The sequence below is a fragment of the Rana temporaria genome, chromosome 9, assembly GCF_905171775.1.
Source record: "Rana temporaria chromosome 9, aRanTem1.1, whole genome shotgun sequence".
NCBI classification, from domain to species: domain Eukaryota; kingdom Metazoa; phylum Chordata; class Amphibia; order Anura; family Ranidae; genus Rana; species Rana temporaria.
Genome location: NC_053497.1, coordinates 42,411,500 through 42,430,017, shown reverse-complemented (window position 1 = coordinate 42,430,017; position 18,518 = coordinate 42,411,500). Strand labels below are relative to the sequence as shown.

General features: G+C 43.0%; 1 protein-coding gene across 1 annotated transcript in view; it reads right to left on the bottom strand.

Moving 5' to 3' along the window:
• SLC8A2 (solute carrier family 8 member A2) overlaps positions 1-18,518 on the bottom strand; it is a 278,940-nt gene that overhangs the window by 43,064 nt on the left and 217,358 nt on the right. The window contains exons 3-4 of the mRNA XM_040323283.1: positions 18,293-18,396; positions 1,417-1,434 (exon numbers count right to left, since the gene is read on the bottom strand). Of these exons, the coding sequence (XP_040179217.1) occupies positions 1,417-1,434; positions 18,293-18,396 (122 nt within the window). The remainder of the gene's footprint in view (positions 1-1,416; positions 1,435-18,292; positions 18,397-18,518) is intronic.

Below are 18,518 nucleotides of genomic sequence, written 5' to 3'. Positions count from 1 at the left end.
CAAACATTCTGCAAGTCTGCTGCAAGTTCTGGTTCAGTTATGTCATCCCACCACAGGGGGTCACTGTGGCTAAATTTCCATGCTGTAGACTTGCAGAGTGCTTTCTGTAGACTCACCACTGCAACGTTGCTCTTGCTAGAGACTTGCCATGCAAATTTGCTACAAATTGGAAAAAAAGTGTCAACTAGAACTTGTGCTTCTTCAAGTGTTTTGCAAGTATACAACTGGCAAGTTGTCCTTGCTATCTGGGAAGCAGCTGACCCTTCATATAGTAACTACAGGAAATCGCTCACTTGACATGGCCACCATTCAGAGAACACCATGCATTTTTATCAATGAATGCAAAGCATTCCCTGATTGGATGAGGTAGAGATTGTGATGTCACCACCCCTTATCTCCACCTTATGCTTTGCATTCATTGAGAAAAAGGCAAGGTGAGTTCTAGATGGCGGCTGTGCCGAGCGAGTGACCAGTGTGGTTGATATGCAGAAGAGAAGATTACAGCCACAAGGAAAGATCACAACCATCCCTGTAGTAGCTTGAACTACTACAATGATTTACAGCATCTATAGAGGCTGATTGGGTATCACATATGCATATCAAGCTGTCCCAATGTAAGTATGCAAAATATCGTGTTTCCCCGAAAATAAGGCCGGGTCTTATATTATTTTTGGCAACAAAAGACACAGTAGGGCTTATTTTCGGGGTAGGTCTTAACATGTAATGTGCGGTCTTCTCTCCCCCTCTCTCTCCCTGTGTGACAGGAATCCCCAGTGTGAACCAAGTTAAAATGCTTGTAAAATCCTATAATCCACTCTATTACTGTATTATATAATGTATGATGTGTGTGTTTCTGTAAAATAATTGTGCCAAATACCTTCGTTATAGCGTCTGTGCTTCTGTGACCCACTGGAACTCTCTTCCCCACAATTATACCGAGTGGGCCATTTATATGGATACACCAAAAACAAAAGTTGGATTCAAAATGGCCGACTTCAAAATGGCCGCCATGGTCACCACCCATCTTGAAAAGTTTCCCCCCTTACATATACTAATGTGCCACAAACAGGAAGTTAATATCACCAACCATTCCCATTTTATTAAGGTGTATCCATATAAATGGCCCACCCTGTATTACAGAAACACACACATTTGTACATGATATACTACAGTAAAAGAGTGGATTATAGGATTTGACAAGCATTTTAAACTAGGGTTTATTTTCGGGGGAGGGCTTATATTGCAGCTAGGTCTTATTTTTGGGGAAACACGGTATGTCATGGCTGTAGTTCAGCTTTAAATAAACACCAGATTAGCTGCTATGCACAACCCCCTTTATTGTTTATGTCCTCTATATTTTATAAATCAGCCCTGGAAGACTTGAAGAAACAAGAAAGATAAGGAAAGTAATCTTACCCTCATTGAGTAACAGAGCTGGAGAGACAGAGAAAGAAAAGTGAGTGAGCTGAGAATAGTGAACGATTAACAGAATTCCACATTCCGCCCATCCACAGACATATAAGCCAATGACGTTTCTTGGAATAGTGACACTTAAAGGATAACTGTATTTTCTATGCAACCCAACTGCCATCATTGTTCCCTCCATTAGGTATAATGTATATGCCCCGATAAAATCTAAGATTAGACTTAGCCCAACACTACAGCCAAAGCTTACGTGGTAAAGCAGTGTATTTATCCTTCGATTTGGATCGTGGGCGGAATCGCCGTAATTCTACCCACGATTCCAGATTTGCGGCAAAACACGGAACGCGTTTGCGATGCCATTATTTCTTAGGCCTTGTACACACGAGCAGACATGTCCGATGAAAACGGTCCACGGACCGTTTTCATCGGACATGTCTGCTGGGATCTTTTGGTCTGATGTGTGTACACACCATCAGACCAAAATCCCCGCGGACAGAGAACGCGGTGACGTAGAAGACACCGACGTTCTCTGACACGGGAGTTCAATGCTTCCACGCATGCGTCGAAGCAATTCAACGCATGCGCGGGATTTCGAGCCAGCAGACATGTCTGATGAGTCCTACTAACCATCGGACATGTCCGACGGACAGGCTTCCAGCGGACAATTTTGTCCGCTGGAAACCTGTCCGCTAGGCCGGAAAACTGTCCGGTAGGCCCTACACACGGTCGGACATGTCCACGGAAACTGGTCCGACGGACCAGTTTCAGCGGACATGTTCTGTCGTGTGTTGGCTCTATGCCAAGATTTGGTACATGAGCTACTTTGGAGTTTTTTTGGAGCGGAGGAAGGCCCATTCAAATGAATGGCACCACTCCAAAACCACTCCATTAAAGAAAAAAAAAAGCACTCAACAGCTATCGGAAAATTATAACCGATGTCATGATTTTTTCTAGATATACACATGAAATTGATCATCTTAATGTTAACACTCCTACCAACATGTGTTGATATATTAACATCCTTTTTGTGAATATTATTTATAATTATGAATGCACATGGGGGCAGCCATATTTGCACATGACATATGCATGCTCTTCTTCCTGCCTAATAGTGCCGCAAGCTGCTGTGCTTCTCTGTTCCTATCTCTGAATGCATGTCTACCATTCGACTGGATAATAATACTATGAGGCTGAGGTTTCATCTAAGCAATTCTTGATCATGGGGCTGAGTGACTTTTAATGAAATTAAAATCTGTAATCTAATACAAATCTGTACTGCAAATGTCAAATGTACATAAAAAATGACTTTAGGCTACACTTGATGAAATTTACAGCAATATCACAGTTTTCATATGCTATATAGACTAAGCAGCTCAAACTAAAAAAAAACAATAAGCTGAATGACTGGAAGTAATAATATGCAAAAGTCTAGAATTGTTTTTCTATGAATACATAGCATTCTCCGATTAGACAAGGTAGAGAGGAACATTTTAGGTAGGAGGTTAAGCTGGACAGCTGTTGGAGCTTTTTATTAAAGGCTAATTTCACCCTTTTCCAGAATTTTTTTTTATGCAGACAAGGGGACCCCAGTATGTAAAAAAAAAACTGAGAAGCTTTGTAAAATGTAAAATGTTCATTAACCACTTAAGACCATTTTGTAGCTAAAGGACCAAGCTCCTTTTTGCGATTCGGCACTGCGTCGCTTTAACTGACAATTGCGTGGTCGTGCGGCGTGGCTCCCAAACAAAATTGACGTCCTTTTTTCCCCACAAATAGAGTTTTATTTTGGTGGTATTTGATCACCTCTGCGGTTTTAATTTTTTGCGCTACAATGAGCGACAATTTAAAAAAAAATGCAATATTTTTAACTTTTTGCTTTAATAAATATCCCCCAAAAATATATAAAAAAACGTTTTTTTCCTCAGTTTAGGCTGATATGTATTCTTCTACATATTTTTGGTAAAAAAAAATTGCAATAAGCGTTTATTGATTGGTTTGCCCAAAAGTTATAGCGTCTACAAAATAAGGGGTAGTTTTATGTCATTTTTATAAATATTTTTTTTTACTAGTTATAGCGGTGATCAGCGATTTTTATCGTGACTGCGACATAATGGCAGACACATCGGACACTTTGAGACACTATTTTGGGGCCATTGTAATTTTTAAAGCGAAAAGTGCTATAAAAATGCAACGATTACTGTAAAAATGACACTGGCAGTGAAGGGGTTAACCTGTAGGGGGCGCTGGAAGGGTTAAGTGTTTTCTAGGGAGTGATTACTACTGTGTGGGGGCGTGGCTTGACAAGTGACGTCACACTAGGAAGAACGGGGAAAGGTTTGTTTACACTTACCTCTCCCCGTTCTTCAGCTCTGTGACCCGATCGCGGGACACCGTCGGCGATCGGGTCCGTGGGTCCAGTGGGCGTGGTCACGGAGAACAGGACCAGGTCGCGAGCCGCTCGCGACCCACGGCTGGGCTCTTAAAGGCGACGTACAGGTATGTGCTTGTGCCCAGCCGTACCCTTCTGCCGACGTATATCGGTGTAAAGGGTTCCTTAAGCTGTTAAAGTGGAACTAAACCCTCCTATTCCCTACAGCCAAGGAAGGTTCCATCTTAGCCTCCATTTGATCTACAGTTGCCATGGTGCTCCACATGTGATCAGTGATGATACCAGCCATTTGGTAGCTTGATAGTTCAGTTGAGAGCACAAGCAACCGTGAGAGTTATCATTCATGGCATGCCTTGAATGTAACTGTTTAGGGAAACGTTACATCGATAGAATTAGTTCCACTTTAATTATCACACCTGCAGGCCATTTGGGTCCCCCAGGGAAAATTCGATCAGTGTGGTTACCCCTGCTCGACAGGTGCTGATTGTTGATTTGTGTTCTGTTGAAGGGGCATGTTGGAAAGTTATCCATTGATCAGAAGTTGCGGCCAATTAGTTGCAGTTGCTGATCAGTATTTGGGTGCGACTATCAGAATACAATGTCCCAACGGGGGATTTCTCCATCCACCTCGTTTTGGGTCCCTCAACTGCATAGGATGTTTTCTGGAAAAGGTAATCTTAGCATTTAGTGATCAAAACCCATAAAAAAAAAATATATATATATATATATATATATACTGTATATATATATACAGTATATATATATATATATATATACAGTGGAACCTCGGATTGCGAGTAACGTGGTTAACAAGCGTTTCGCAATACGAGCACCGTTTTAAAAAAAATCTTAACTCGGTTTGCAAAACTAGTAGGATTCAAGCCAAAGAGGTGTGCAGCACCATGTTTGGCCTGAGGTGGGGGGCGCCGGAGTCGAACGGTGTCGATCGCAGCCGTTCGGTAATGCTCGGAAAGACATGGAAATAGCCCGTTCCCGAGCCTTTCCGAGGTCAGCCGAGGTGTCTTTGGGCCTTTTCGACCATTCCCGAGGCTCTCCGGCACCCCCCCACCTCTGGCCGCATGCGGTATTGAAAGCCACTGAAGTCAATGCGGAACAAATTATTTTCGTTTTTATTGACTTCAATGGGGTAACTCGCTTTGATATACTTTGGATTACGAGCATTCTCCTGAAATGGATTATGCCCGTAATCTGAGGTTCCACTGTGTATATGTATATATATATATATATATATATATACACATATATACACACACACACAAACAGTATCTCACAAAAGTGACTACACCCCTCATATTTTTGTAAATATTTTATTATATCTTTTCATGTGACTGAAGAAATGACACCCTATTGAGCATCTGTAGGGCATCCTCAAACGGAAGGTGGAGGAGCGCAAGGTCTCTAACATCCACCAGCTCTGTGATGTCATCATGGAGGAGTGGAAGAGGACTCCAGTGGCAACCTGTGAAGCTCTGGTACACTCCATGCCCAAGAGGGTTAAAGGGGTTGTAAAGGTAAAAAAAACAAAAATTCCTAAATACCTTCCTTTACCTTAGTGCAGTCCTCCTTCACTTACCTCATCCTTCGATTTTGCTTTTAAATGTCCAAATTTCTTCTGAGAAATCCTCACTTCCTGTTCTTCTGTCTGTAACTCCACACAGTAATGCGAGGCTTTCTTCCTGGTGTGGAGAAAGCCTCTTGAGGGGGCGAGCAGGAGGGTCAGGACGCTCTACTTTGCAGATAGAGAAAGGAGCTGGGTGTTAGTGGGCATCCTGACACTCCTGCTCACCCCCTTCACCCTCAAGAGGCTTTCTCCACACCAGGAAGAAAGCCTTGCATTACTGTGTGGAGTTACAGACAGAAGAACAGGAAGTGAGGATTTCTCAGAAGAAATAAGGACATTTAAAAGCAAAATCGAAGGATGAGGTAAGTGAAGGAGGACAGCACTAAGGTAAAGGAAGCTATTTAGGGGGGGAATTTTTTTACCTTTACAACCCCGTTAAGGCAGTGCTGGAGAATAATGGTGGCCACACAAAATATTGACACTTTGGCCCCAATTTGGACATTTTCACTTAGGGGTGTACTCACTTTTGTTTAGACATTAATGGCTGTGTGTACACTCACTACAGTACTTTACATTGTAGCAAAGTGTTATTTCTTCAGTGTCTTCATATGAAAAGATATAATAAAACCTTGACAAAAATGTGAGGGGTGTACTCACTTTTGTGGGATACTGTATATACAGTTGTGTTTTTAAAGTTTACATACCCTTGCAGAATTTATGATAGAGAATGATAACACAAAAACTTTTCTTTCACTCATGGTTAGTGTTTGGCTGAAGCCATTTATTATCAATCAACTGTGTTTACTCTTTTTAAATGAGAATGGCAACAGAAACGACCCAAATGGCCCTGATCAAAAGTTTACATACCCCAGTTCTTAATACCGTGTATTACCCCCTTTAACATCAATGACAGCTTGAAGTCTTTTGTGGTATTTGTGGATGAGGCTCTTTATCTTCTCAGATGGTAAAGCTGCCCATTTCTCTTGGCAAAAGCCTCCAGTTCCTGTACATTTTTGGGCTGTCTTGCATGAACGGCACGTTTGAGATCTCCACAGAGTGGCTCAATATTGAGGTCAGGAGACTGAGATGGCCACTCCAGAACCTTCACTTTATTCTGCTGTAGCCAATGACAGGTTGACTTGGTCTTGTGTTTTGGATCATTGTCATGTTGGAAGGGCTGATGAATGCAAATGTTCCTCTGGTATTTTTTGATAACTTACTGCATTCACCTTGTCATCAGTTTTGACCAAATTTCCTGTGCCTTTGTAGCTCACACATCCCCAAAACATCAGCGATCCACCTCCATGTTTCACAGTAGGAATGGTGTACCTTTCATCATAGGCCTTGTTGACTCCTCTCCAAATGTAACGTTTATGGTTGTGGCCAAAAAGCTAAATTTTGGTCTCATCACTCCAAGTGACTTTGTGCCAGAAGGTTTGAGTCTTGTCTCTGTGCTGTTTGATGCATTGTAAATCGGGATACTATGTGGCATTTGCGTAGTAATGGCTTTCTTCTGGTGACTCGACCATGCATCCCATCTTTCTTCAAGTGCCTCCTTATTGTGCATCTTGAAACAGCCACACCACATGTTTTCAGAGAGTCCTGTATTTCATCTGAAGTTATTTGTGGGTTTTTCTTTGCATCCCAAACAATTTTCCTGGCAGTTGTGGCTAAAATTTTAGTTGGTTTACCTGACCGTGGTTTTTCCACTTCTTGATTAGAGTTTGAACACTGCAGATTGGTATTCTCAATTCCTTAGATATCTTTTTATATCCCCTTCCTGTTTTATACAGTTCAACTACCTTTTCCCCTGGATCCTTTGACAATTCTTTTGCTTTCCCCATGACTCAGAATCCAGAAACGTCAGTGCAGCACTGGGTGAAAGATGCAAGGGTCTGTCAGGAGTCCAGAAACTCATTGACCTTTTATACACACACACTAATTACTAGCAAACAGATCACAGGTGAGGATGGTTACCTTTAATAGCCATTTGTGTCAACTTGTGTATATATTATCAGGCCAAAATAACCAGGGTATGTAAACTTTTGATCAGGGTCATTTGGGTAGTTTCTGTTGTCATTATGATTTAAAAAGAGTAAACACAGTTGATTAATAATAAATAGCTTCAGCCAAACACTAACCATGAGTGAAAGAAAAGTTTTTGTGTATTCCTACATATTCTGTGAAAATGGCCAAGAAACCATAAATTCAGCCAGGGGCCCAGATTCACAAAGGACTTACGACGGCGTATCTCCAGATACGCCGTCGTAAGTCCAAATGTGAGGCGTCGTATCTATGTGCCTGATTCAAAGAATCAGATACGCCAGAATTTCTCCAAGATACGACTGACGTAAGTCTCTTACGCCGTCGTATCTTGGTTGCATATTTCTGCTGGCCGCTAGGGGCGCTTCCATAGATTTACACGTAGAATATGCAAACGTACTTGCGCCCGTCGGATTTAGCTACGCTGTTTACGTAAGGCTTACGTCCGGCGTAACTTTACCCTTGCTATATGAGGCACAGCCAATGCAAAGTATGGACGTCGGAACAGCCGTCGATTTTTATGTTGTTTACGTAAGTCATACGTGAATGGGGCTGTGACGTAAAGTTACGTTTACGTCACAGGCATTGAGCCAGCGTATGTTAGGGAGTAAATTCGACGTGATACTGAGCATGCGCGCATGCGCCGTTTGTTCGGCGCTTCATTAACATGGGGTCACGATTCATTTAAATACATCACTCCCAACTTCCACCTACTTTGAATTACGCGGGCTTACGCCGGCCTATTTATGTTACGCCGGCGCAACGTTGTCGGCTAGAGCTTTCTGAATACTGATCTCCCCTCACTATCTTACGGCGGCGTAGCGCATATCAGATGCGCTACGCCGCACTAAAGATACTCCAATGTATCTGAATCGTGGCCAGGGTATGTAAACTTATGAGCACAACTATATATTATATATATAGCATTAATTTAGTTTATATATATATATATATATATATATATATATATATATATATTGCAGTAAAAAATAAAATGTCTTTTATTTTTATGGTGGGATGGCATATTCACAGCAGCGAATAAATGCCGCCACCTTGGAACATTCAGTGCTTTCAATCAAAGTCATCGCTCAGAGCAATAATACATGGGATGATTTGTGATGTGTGAGGAAAGCAGAGATCCTCACAGAGAGTCTGCAGCCATATCAATGCAAGGAATAACACGCTGCCATTCCGATACGTGACATCATTCCACTACATCCATCTAGATGTTCAAGCTATACTGTCTGTTACCTAGCAACTGTTTCAACCAGTGTTGCTGGGTAACAGAGTATCAGCGTGCCACAAGGTAACGCTATTTGGCAATAATTTACCATGGCCGGATATTTCTCTGTTAGAGAGGATGCCTGTTGCTAGGCAAAAATGTAATCGTCTACAGGTTGCCAAGCAACAGAGTAACCACGGAAATCGATGCTTCCCATCCGCTGGAGATGATGTGAGCTGTTTAAACCATTAACAAAGACTGCCACAGAATTCCGAATTGAAGTGACTTCTTTTATTTTTAACCTATTGGATGCTGAAGCCAGAAAGTGTTCATTTTCATTTCAGATCTATTTCACTTCAACAGCACTTGTAGTTGATACTCAGTTAACCTCTTGACACTGAGGCCTCGTACACATGGACAGACTGTCCGATGAAAACGGTCCGCCGGACCGTTTTCATCGGACATGTCCGCTGCCGGATTTTGGTCTGATGGTTGTACACACCATCAAACCAAAATCCCCGCGGACAGGAGACGCGGTGACGTGGCCACGCCGTCGCCGCGACGATGACGCGGTGACGTGCACGACCCTGGAAGGTCAATGCTTCCACGCATGCGTCAAATCACTTCGACGCATGCTAGGGCTTTCGGCCGAGCGGACATGTCCGGTAAGTCGTACAGACGACCGAACATGTCCGACGGACAGGCTTCCAGCGGACATGTTTCTTAGCATGCTAAGAAACATTTGTCCGCTGGAAACCTGTCCCATCCGCCGTAAAATTGTCCGGTCAGACGTACAGACGACCGAACATGTCCGCTGAAACTGGTCTGCGGACCAGTTTCAGCGGACATGTTCGGTCGTGTGTACGTGGCCTTACACTAACACTGACACGTGAGAGAAACATGGGGGACACTGAGGAACTTCGCTTCAGAAAATGCTGGCTGCCTGCCTGTCATATTGATCCAATGGCTCCAGCACTTTCTGAGTCTTAAAGGGGTTGTAAAGGTAAAAATGTTTTTCCCTAAATAGCTTACTGCAGTCCTCCTTCACTTACCTCATCCTTCTATTTTGCTTTTAAATGTCCTTATTTCTTCTGAGAAATCCTCACTTCCTGTTCTTCTGTCTGTAACTCCACACAGTTATGCAAGGCTTTCTCCCTGGTGTGGAGTGTCGTGCTCGCCCCCCTCCCTTGAGGGGGCGAGCAGGAGAGTCAGGATGCCCACGAACACACAGCTTCTTTCTCTATCTGCAATGTAGAGAGCGTCCTGACTCTCCTGCTCGCCCCCCTCAAGAGGCTTTCTTCACACCAGGGAGAAAGCCTTGCATTACTGTGTGGAGTTGAAGACAGAAGAACAGGAAGTGAGGATTTCTCAGAAGAAAATAAGAACATTTAAAAGCAAAATGGAAGGATGAGGTAAGTGAAGGAGGACTGCAAAGGAAGCTATTTAGGGAAAAAAAATCGTACCTTTACAACCCCTTTAAGGCCCATACACACGATAAGAAAAAAAAAGTAAAATTTCGCACATCGATTATTTGATCGTTAGTATAGTGCTTTTGACAGCTGGTTCTGACTTTTTGGATGACAAAACCTGAAGGTGCACGCTATAAAATGTTTATCATACGTGAATACAACGTGCAATGTTCATTTAATTAGTACAGTTTTCATCCAAAACAAGACTACCCATGCTCAGAAACAAAAGAATACATTACAAAACAATTCAACACATGACATCACTTCCGCAGTTGTATCCTGTCGTGCGAGAATTTTCGTAAGTTGAGTAACGTCTTCACTTTCCATATGAGACTAGCACGCAACAAAAAATGCACGATTATTGGTCCGATAATCTGATGGTGTGTACCAGGCTTTACCCCCTGCTGTTTGGAATCTTGAGTAAAGTTGGGTATACACTAGTAGAGTTTCATACAAAAATTTGTACAAAAATTCTTAGGAAAATTTGGACACAAATTTTCTGAACATTCAAATGTCATTTGAAAGTAGTTCAAGATTTTGTTTGCTTTTAACATTACATTTTTAATTTTTAAAAATGTTTAAATGAGATTTAACATTTTAGAATGAAGGGACTTTCCCTAACAAAAAATCACATTAAGCTGGATTCACGTAGGGCGGCGTATGTTTCAGCCGGCGTAGCGTATCGTATTTACGCTACGCCGCTGTAAGTCAGAGAGGCAAGTGCTGTATTCACAAAGCACTTGCCTCCAAAGTTACGGTGGCGTATCGTAAATGGGCCGGCGTAAGTGCTCCTAATTCAAATTGTGAAGAGGTGGGCGTGTTTTATGTAAATAAACCATGGCCCGACATGATTGACGTTTTTAACGAACGGCGCATGCGCCGTCCGTGGACATATCCCAGTGTGCATTGCTCCAATGTACCCCGCAAGGACTTATTGGTTTCGACGTGAACGTAAATTACGTCCAGACCCATTCACGGACAACTTACGCAAACAACGTAAAATTTTCAAAATTCGACGCGGGAACGACGTCCATACTTAACATTGGCTAGGCCAGCTTTTTTTCGGACTAACTTTACGCCTGAAAACGCCTTATGTAAACGGCGTATCTTTACTGCGACGGGAAAGTGTACATTTGTGAATAGGCGTATCTCGCTGATTTACGCAGGCGTAAATCAGCGTTCACGCCCCTAGCGGCCGGCGGAACTAGACAGCTAGGATACGACGGCGCAGGCAGTCGTATCTTAGCTACATTTAAGTGTATCTCAATTTGAGAATACACTTAAATGTACGACGGCGTAGATTCAGAGTTACGACGGCGTATCTACTGATACGCCGGCGTAACACTCTCTGAATCCGGCTAATTGACTGTTAGAAATTCATACCCATTAGAGAAAAAATGTCCATTCTGCTCCTTCAAATTTTCTTATCACTGTGGTCGAAAACGAATGTCAACTTGACCCACTAATGATAAGAAAAACAAACGAACGTTCTTACAACATTTTTACAATGAAAAATGTCAAATGAAATTCTACTAGTGCATACCCAGCTTAACACACTGAACACGTATGTAGAAAAGGCTTCAAATGTTTTCTGATCCACTAGCTTTCTACTGAATCCAGTAGATCAGCATGAGAGGCAGGAAACAAGCATTTAAAGAAGAAGGTAAGCATTTGCAGCCTCTTCATCTCTCTCATGACAGGTTTACCCAAAACACAGCAACATAAGCTAACCTGCCTCCTCTGCTGCTAATACATACCTTCCATTTGCTTCCCTACCACCCCATTTTTCCACCAAAGCCCCCTCCAATGTCTCTGTGATTGACTGTTGAGGCACCCAGTGCTGCATCAAAGGTGCAAGAGGAGAGTCTTGGGCTGAGAAGCTCTGGATTTTACTGGTAGCTCTGGCACTGACCAATAAGAATCGCACTGATCAGTCCAGGAAGCCCTACAGAAATAAGGGGAAGAAGATCCAGTTTCCCCTGGGTCAAACTGGCGGCATTTGATGGGGCAAACTGGCGGCAATTGATGGGCACAGTGGCAGCAATTGATGTTTTTTTGTGCACCAGCCGCCACTGGTAACCAATGAGCTTCTAACTTCAGCTTCATGTTATGTTTGTCGTGTTAAAAGCAACAAATAGAAACAGACATCAGATCTATGATTAGAATTAATTTGTAGATTCAAATGGGTAAATGTCTACATATTCAGTGCCTTGAAAAAGTGTTCATACCCCTTGAAATTCTCCACATTTGTCATGTCATGTTACAACCAAAAATGTAAATGTATTTTATTGGGATTTTATGTTATTTTATGTTATAGACCAAGGGTCTCCAAACTGCGGCCCAAGGCCGAATGTGGCCCTTTGCTAGCCTTCATCCGGCCCTTGGGGTACTATTGCTCCCAATGATATGAGGCACTATTTCCGCCCAATGACACCAACAATGGGACACTATTTCTTCCACTAACACCAATGATGGAGCACTATTCCTGCTCCTACTGACCACCAACACTGAGGCCGTGTTTATTCTCACTGATGCTTGGCCCGAGGCATTTTCTACCCCCACTGGTCGGAATCCGGCCCCCCTAAAGTCTGAAGGACAGTAAACTGGCCCTTTGCTTGAAAAGTTTGGAGACCCCTGTTATAGACCAACACAAAGTGTCACATAATTGTGAAATGGAAGGAAAATTATAAAGGTTTTTCACCATTTCTTACAAACAAATATATGAAAAGTGTGGTGTGTATTTGTATGCAGCCCCCGGATGTCACTGTACCCAGTTTGTCAATGGGTGTAAAATAAGGTATGTTATGAATATGCAAAGGGAAAGGGAGCTCACTTTTATGGAAGGATGGCTTGAAGGATGAGTCTAAAGGGTAACTATGGTATAGGCATACTTACATGTAGCAACTGCACACGCTTGTACTATAATGTTTTAGAGGAATATGCTCTATATTCCTTCATGTAAATGTATGTATTTTAACCTACGGTCTTGTTTGAGACTATAGATAGGTTCTGTGTGTTAGGCCCCGTACACACGAGAGGATTTATCCGCAGATACGGTCCAGCGGACCGTTTCCACGGATAAATCCTCTCAAAGATTTCCGCTGATTTCGATGGGATGGAGTGTACACACCATCGCATTGAAATCCGCGCGGAAATCCTCTGCCGATGACGTGTCGCGCCGTCGCCGCGATTATGACGCGGCGACGGGCGCGACGCTGTCATATAAGGAATTCCACGCATGCGTCAATTCATTACGACGCGTGCGGGGAATCCCTTTGGACGAATGGATCCGGTAAGTCTGTACAGACGAGCGGATCCATCCGTTGGAATGGATTCCAGCAGATGGATTTGTTGTGCAGCACAGCAAATATCCGATCTGCTGGAATCCATCCCAGAGGAGATTTCTCCGCGGGAACAGATCCGCTGGCGTGTACACACCATAGGATCTATCCGCAGAAACCCATTTGCTGGGATTTATCTGCGGATGGATTCTATCGTGTGTACGGGGCCTAAGATTAGACTTTGTATAAGCTCTAATAAATGTTTATTATATTGAAGCTTTCAATTCTGGTCAAAAGAACTCTTACTTAACTCTTATCATAGCTTTGAAATATTAAATCTTAAAATATAGATTTTACTGGTAACACCGGCCATGTGTATGCTCCATCGCAGTGTTTCCCATAGGAAAACTGCCGGGTTAAAAACCGATGGGAATCCCGGCTACAAAAAAGAGAACTGGTTCTCTTTTTTTTTCTGGCAGTTCTCCTGTTGGGAAAACTGCGATGGAGCATATATACGGCCGGTTTTCCCGGCAAAAAAGCTCTCATGGCAGTTTTCCAGACGGAAAACTGGTCGTGTGTATGAGGCTTGATTCTTATTGGTCAGCGCCAGAGCTACCAGTAAAATCCAGTGCTTCTCAGCCCAAGACTCTCCCCTTGCACCTTTGATTAGGGTGACCAGACATCCCCATTTTCAGGGGACAGTCCCCGGATTGAGGACACTGTCCCTGGGCCAAGTCTGTCCCCGGTTTTGTTCCCGGATTGGATTTGAACAGGGACTGGGGGAATTTCAAAGACAGTCAGTACAGAATAAAAAAAAAAATACAATTCTTAATAATAGCCGCTCCTACTAACTTAGGGGGTGTATTTTTTTCCATTATCTGTGCCCCTTTCTGATGATCATGTGCTGGTCGGAGTGGAGGGAATATTTCTTCAGTTTCAGGGTGCATACCCATCCAGCTCCGTTCGCATGTTCTTCTGCCTTGGCTCAAGTCCCGGCCAGCCGCCTGCCTGCTTATCTCCTTGCTTTCCCTGGCAGAGTGATCTTCCTCCGCTCCCCACCCAGTAATAGCCGGGGCCCGGAGAGTAAGACTTCACAGGCTGTGAGGCGGGCGGTGGTGGCGACGGGCAGAGAGTCGCTGATTGCCGCCATTACTAGTGAAAAAATAAATATGTCCCCGGATTTTATTTTAAAAATCTGGTCACCTTACCTTTGATGCAGCACTGGGTGCCTCAACAGTCAATCATGGAGACATGGAGGGGGCTTTGGTGGAAAAATGGGGTGGTAGGGAAGCACATGGAAGGTATGTAGTAGCAGCAGAGGAGGCAGGTTAGCTTATGTTGCTGTGTTTTGGGTAAACCTGTCATGAGAGAGATTAAGGCCTAAATTCTCATTAGTATTAGCATTAATCATGTGGTCTTTTGCTACCAGAAAATGTAAATGTGGGTATTTAACATTTTTTGGGTCTGCATATAATTTCTAGTTTTAGTCAGACAGCCCCTGTTTGGTAGACTTGCAGTGAGATAATAGGATCAACAAAGCACAATTATTGTACGGCACTACTATGTATAATGGTATAAATGTAATATAGTACTTGCAACTTGGAATGCCAATAGCAGAGTTCAAGCTTATTTGGGATTTTTGGCAGAATTATAAAGGCCAACCTGTTTGAAAGTTCCTAAAAGCTCATGTCATAACAATATATCACAAAGGTGATAAAGCCAGACATGTAAATTGACACATTCGTGTATTAATAAAAATTCTTTGAACATTCTTTGAACATAAACAGTAACCCAAACTTCCTGTTGTCTACCCTGCTAAAATGTTAATATTTTTATATGATTTTGTAATTACACTTCTCTCTAAATCTAGTGCTTTATGTTTTGCCTAGAAATTATGTTTTTTCCTTTAAAAAGGTCTGCAGACTTTCCTGCATGTGGTACTCCTCCATTGCTGTGGAGGGCGCTGTGCATTACCGACAGATTGATCAAGTTAGTGTGAACTCCAGTAGCCAATTCGTTACACAGGAGCCCCATGTGTGCAGCAATAGCTGTCACATGAGCACAAACTGAAAAAGTAGGTGTGGTCAGAAAGAAACGGCAAGTGAAAGAAACATGCAAAAGTGCAAGGAAACACAATCTAATGTTATTTGAAAAATAAAAATAAAAAATAAGGATGCACAATCGAATCTACTACACATAGAAAAGGTGAAGATAAACTTTAAAGTGTCAGTCCACAGAAAATGGAGATGACAGTTTATAGATGATGCTGGACATGTAAGCTGTATATACATATTACAATTTGATTTTATAATCAGCTGAACTTCAGGATTAAAAGAAAAAAAAATTACCCTTGGAGTAAGGCCCCCCCCCCTCCCGCACCATTTAGGGGTAGAGAAATTAGGTCCTTTGGGTTTGATGATGTCATCAAGTACAATGCAGGGCTAAAAGTTCTGCATTGTAGGAGAGATGAGCGAGGGGGGAGGAAGTTGGTCTCACTGCAAGTGGAAATTTTTATTTATTTTTTTCATCTTGGAGTTCAGCTTTAAATCTCAAACAGCTGTACTGTGAGGGCCTGCCTGATTGGATACATATTGAATGGATTCTAGGCTCCCAAATCACATATTTCAGTAAATCTTAGGATAATTGTCCAGATATGTGCAATATGTATGGCCAGCTTACATCTCCCAGGGACTTTGGTGGTGAGACATTTATATTATAGATTTCGCAGCAATAGGTGTGATAATATTACCGCAGCAGCAGAAGTGAGACTCAAAGCTTGGCTGAAATATAGTGCGGAAAATTGGATTCCCAAAGATACAAAAGAAACATCTCAAACCACCAGAGTCCTCTGATAACTCAAATATCACCTGGAAGTGAACTGATCCTTTATTGAAATGAAAACCTCACCAAAATGTATTTTTCATTTGAAAAGAGCTGGAAATAGTTATACTTACTCTCAGTTTTTGTTGCTGTCTGCATCTTCGCTGGGGTGATTTTCCCTTATTTCCTAGAGCAGAGGTCTACAAACCGCAGGCTGGATGTGGGTATTTCTCCCTGGGATATGAGGCACTATTCCTTTGACTGACACCAACAATGTGGCACTATTCCTGCCACTGACACCAACAATGTGGCACTATTCCTGCCACTGACACCAATGATTGGGCATCAATACTCCCACTGATACCAATGATTGGGCGCCAATACTCCCACTGACACCAATGATCGGGCACCAATACTCCCACTGACACCAATGATCGGGCACCAATACTCCCACTGATACCAATGATCGGGCACCAATACTCCCACTGACACCACTGATCGGGCATCAATACTCCCACTGACACCAATGATCGGGCACCAAGACTCCCACTGATACCAATGATCGGGCACCAATACTTCCACTGACACCACTGATCGGGCACCAATACTCCCACTGACACCAATGATCGGGCACCAATACTCCCACTGATACCAATGATCGGGCACCAATACTCCCACTGACACCACTGATCGGGCATCAATACTCCCACTGACACCAATGATCGGGCACCAAGACTCCCACTGACAGCAATGATCGGGCACCAATACTCCCACTGACACCAATGATCGGGCACCAATACTCCCACTGACACCAATGATCAGGCACCAATACTCCCACTGACACCAATGATCAGGCACCAATACTCCCACTGACACCAATGATCGGGCACCAATACTCCCACTGATACCAATGATCGGGCACTGTTTCTACCACTGACACCAATGATGAGGTACTATTCCTCCCACTGACATCAAAGATGGGCCGCTATTCCTCTCACTGACACCAGTGCTGAGGCACTATTCCTTCCACTGTCAACAATGATGGGACACTACTCCTCTTACTGACACCAATGATGAGGCACTATTTCTTCCACTGATACCAATGATGGGGTACTATCCCTCCCATGGACAACGAAGATGGGGCACTATTCCCTCCACTGACACCAATGATGAGGTACTATTCCTCCCACTTGTACAAAAGATGGGCTTATATTTCTCTTACTGACACCAGTGATGAGGCACTAATAATTCCACTAACAACAATGATGAGGCACTATTCCTCCCACTGACGCCAATGATGAGGCTTTATTCCTCCCACTGACACCAACGACGAAGCACTATTCCTCCCACTGACACTAATGATGGGCCACTATTCATGCAACAGACCACAAAGATGGGAGACTATTCTCTCCACTGACACCAATGATGGGGCTCTATTCCTTCCACTGGCACTAAAGATGGGCCACTATTCCTCTCACTAGTGATAAGGCACTATTCCTTCCACTGACAACAACGAGGCACTATTCCTCCCACTAACAACAAGGATGAAGCACCATTCCTCCCACTGACACCAATGATGGGCCACTATTTCTCCCACTGACTCCAGTGATTGGCCACTATTCTCCCAATTGACACCAAAATAGAGATCTGTTTTTGCTACTGATACCAATGACTGGGCACTATTACACCTCTACTGACCAAAGGTGATATGTTAATTTTTTTTTACTCCCACTGACCACCGTGATTGAGGCATTGTTTACTCCCACTGACGCTGGGACAATTTCTACTCCCACTGACCACAGTCCAGGGCCCCCTATTGCCTGAAGGATAGTAAATTGGTCCTTTGTTTAGAAAGTTTGGAGACCCCTGACTGCAGAAAGATAAGAACCTGTGCCAACAGTGTGGTCACTGGATAGGCGGTGAGTGGAAGCTTCCCCAGAAATAACATAGACAGCAATAAAAATCTGGAAGGTATTAAATATCTTCCATTCTGTCCAACTCTAAAAAGAAGCTTTAGCTGGATCCCACCTGTAATTCAGAACATGTAACCTTCCATGGTACCTGAAATCCCACGTTTCATCCATCGGGGCTCCTCTAGGACCACAAAGAAATTCTCTTGCTTCTCATATTCTTCATCGTCAACAATCTTCACCTCCAGGATTTTACTAGGAAGAGAAAAAAAAATGTCTTGTATGAATGACAGCGATTCTATAAAATATTAAATAGCATTTCATGTACCTTACAAGTGGCATATGACAGACGGCAGCTATAGAATGGTTGTATTACT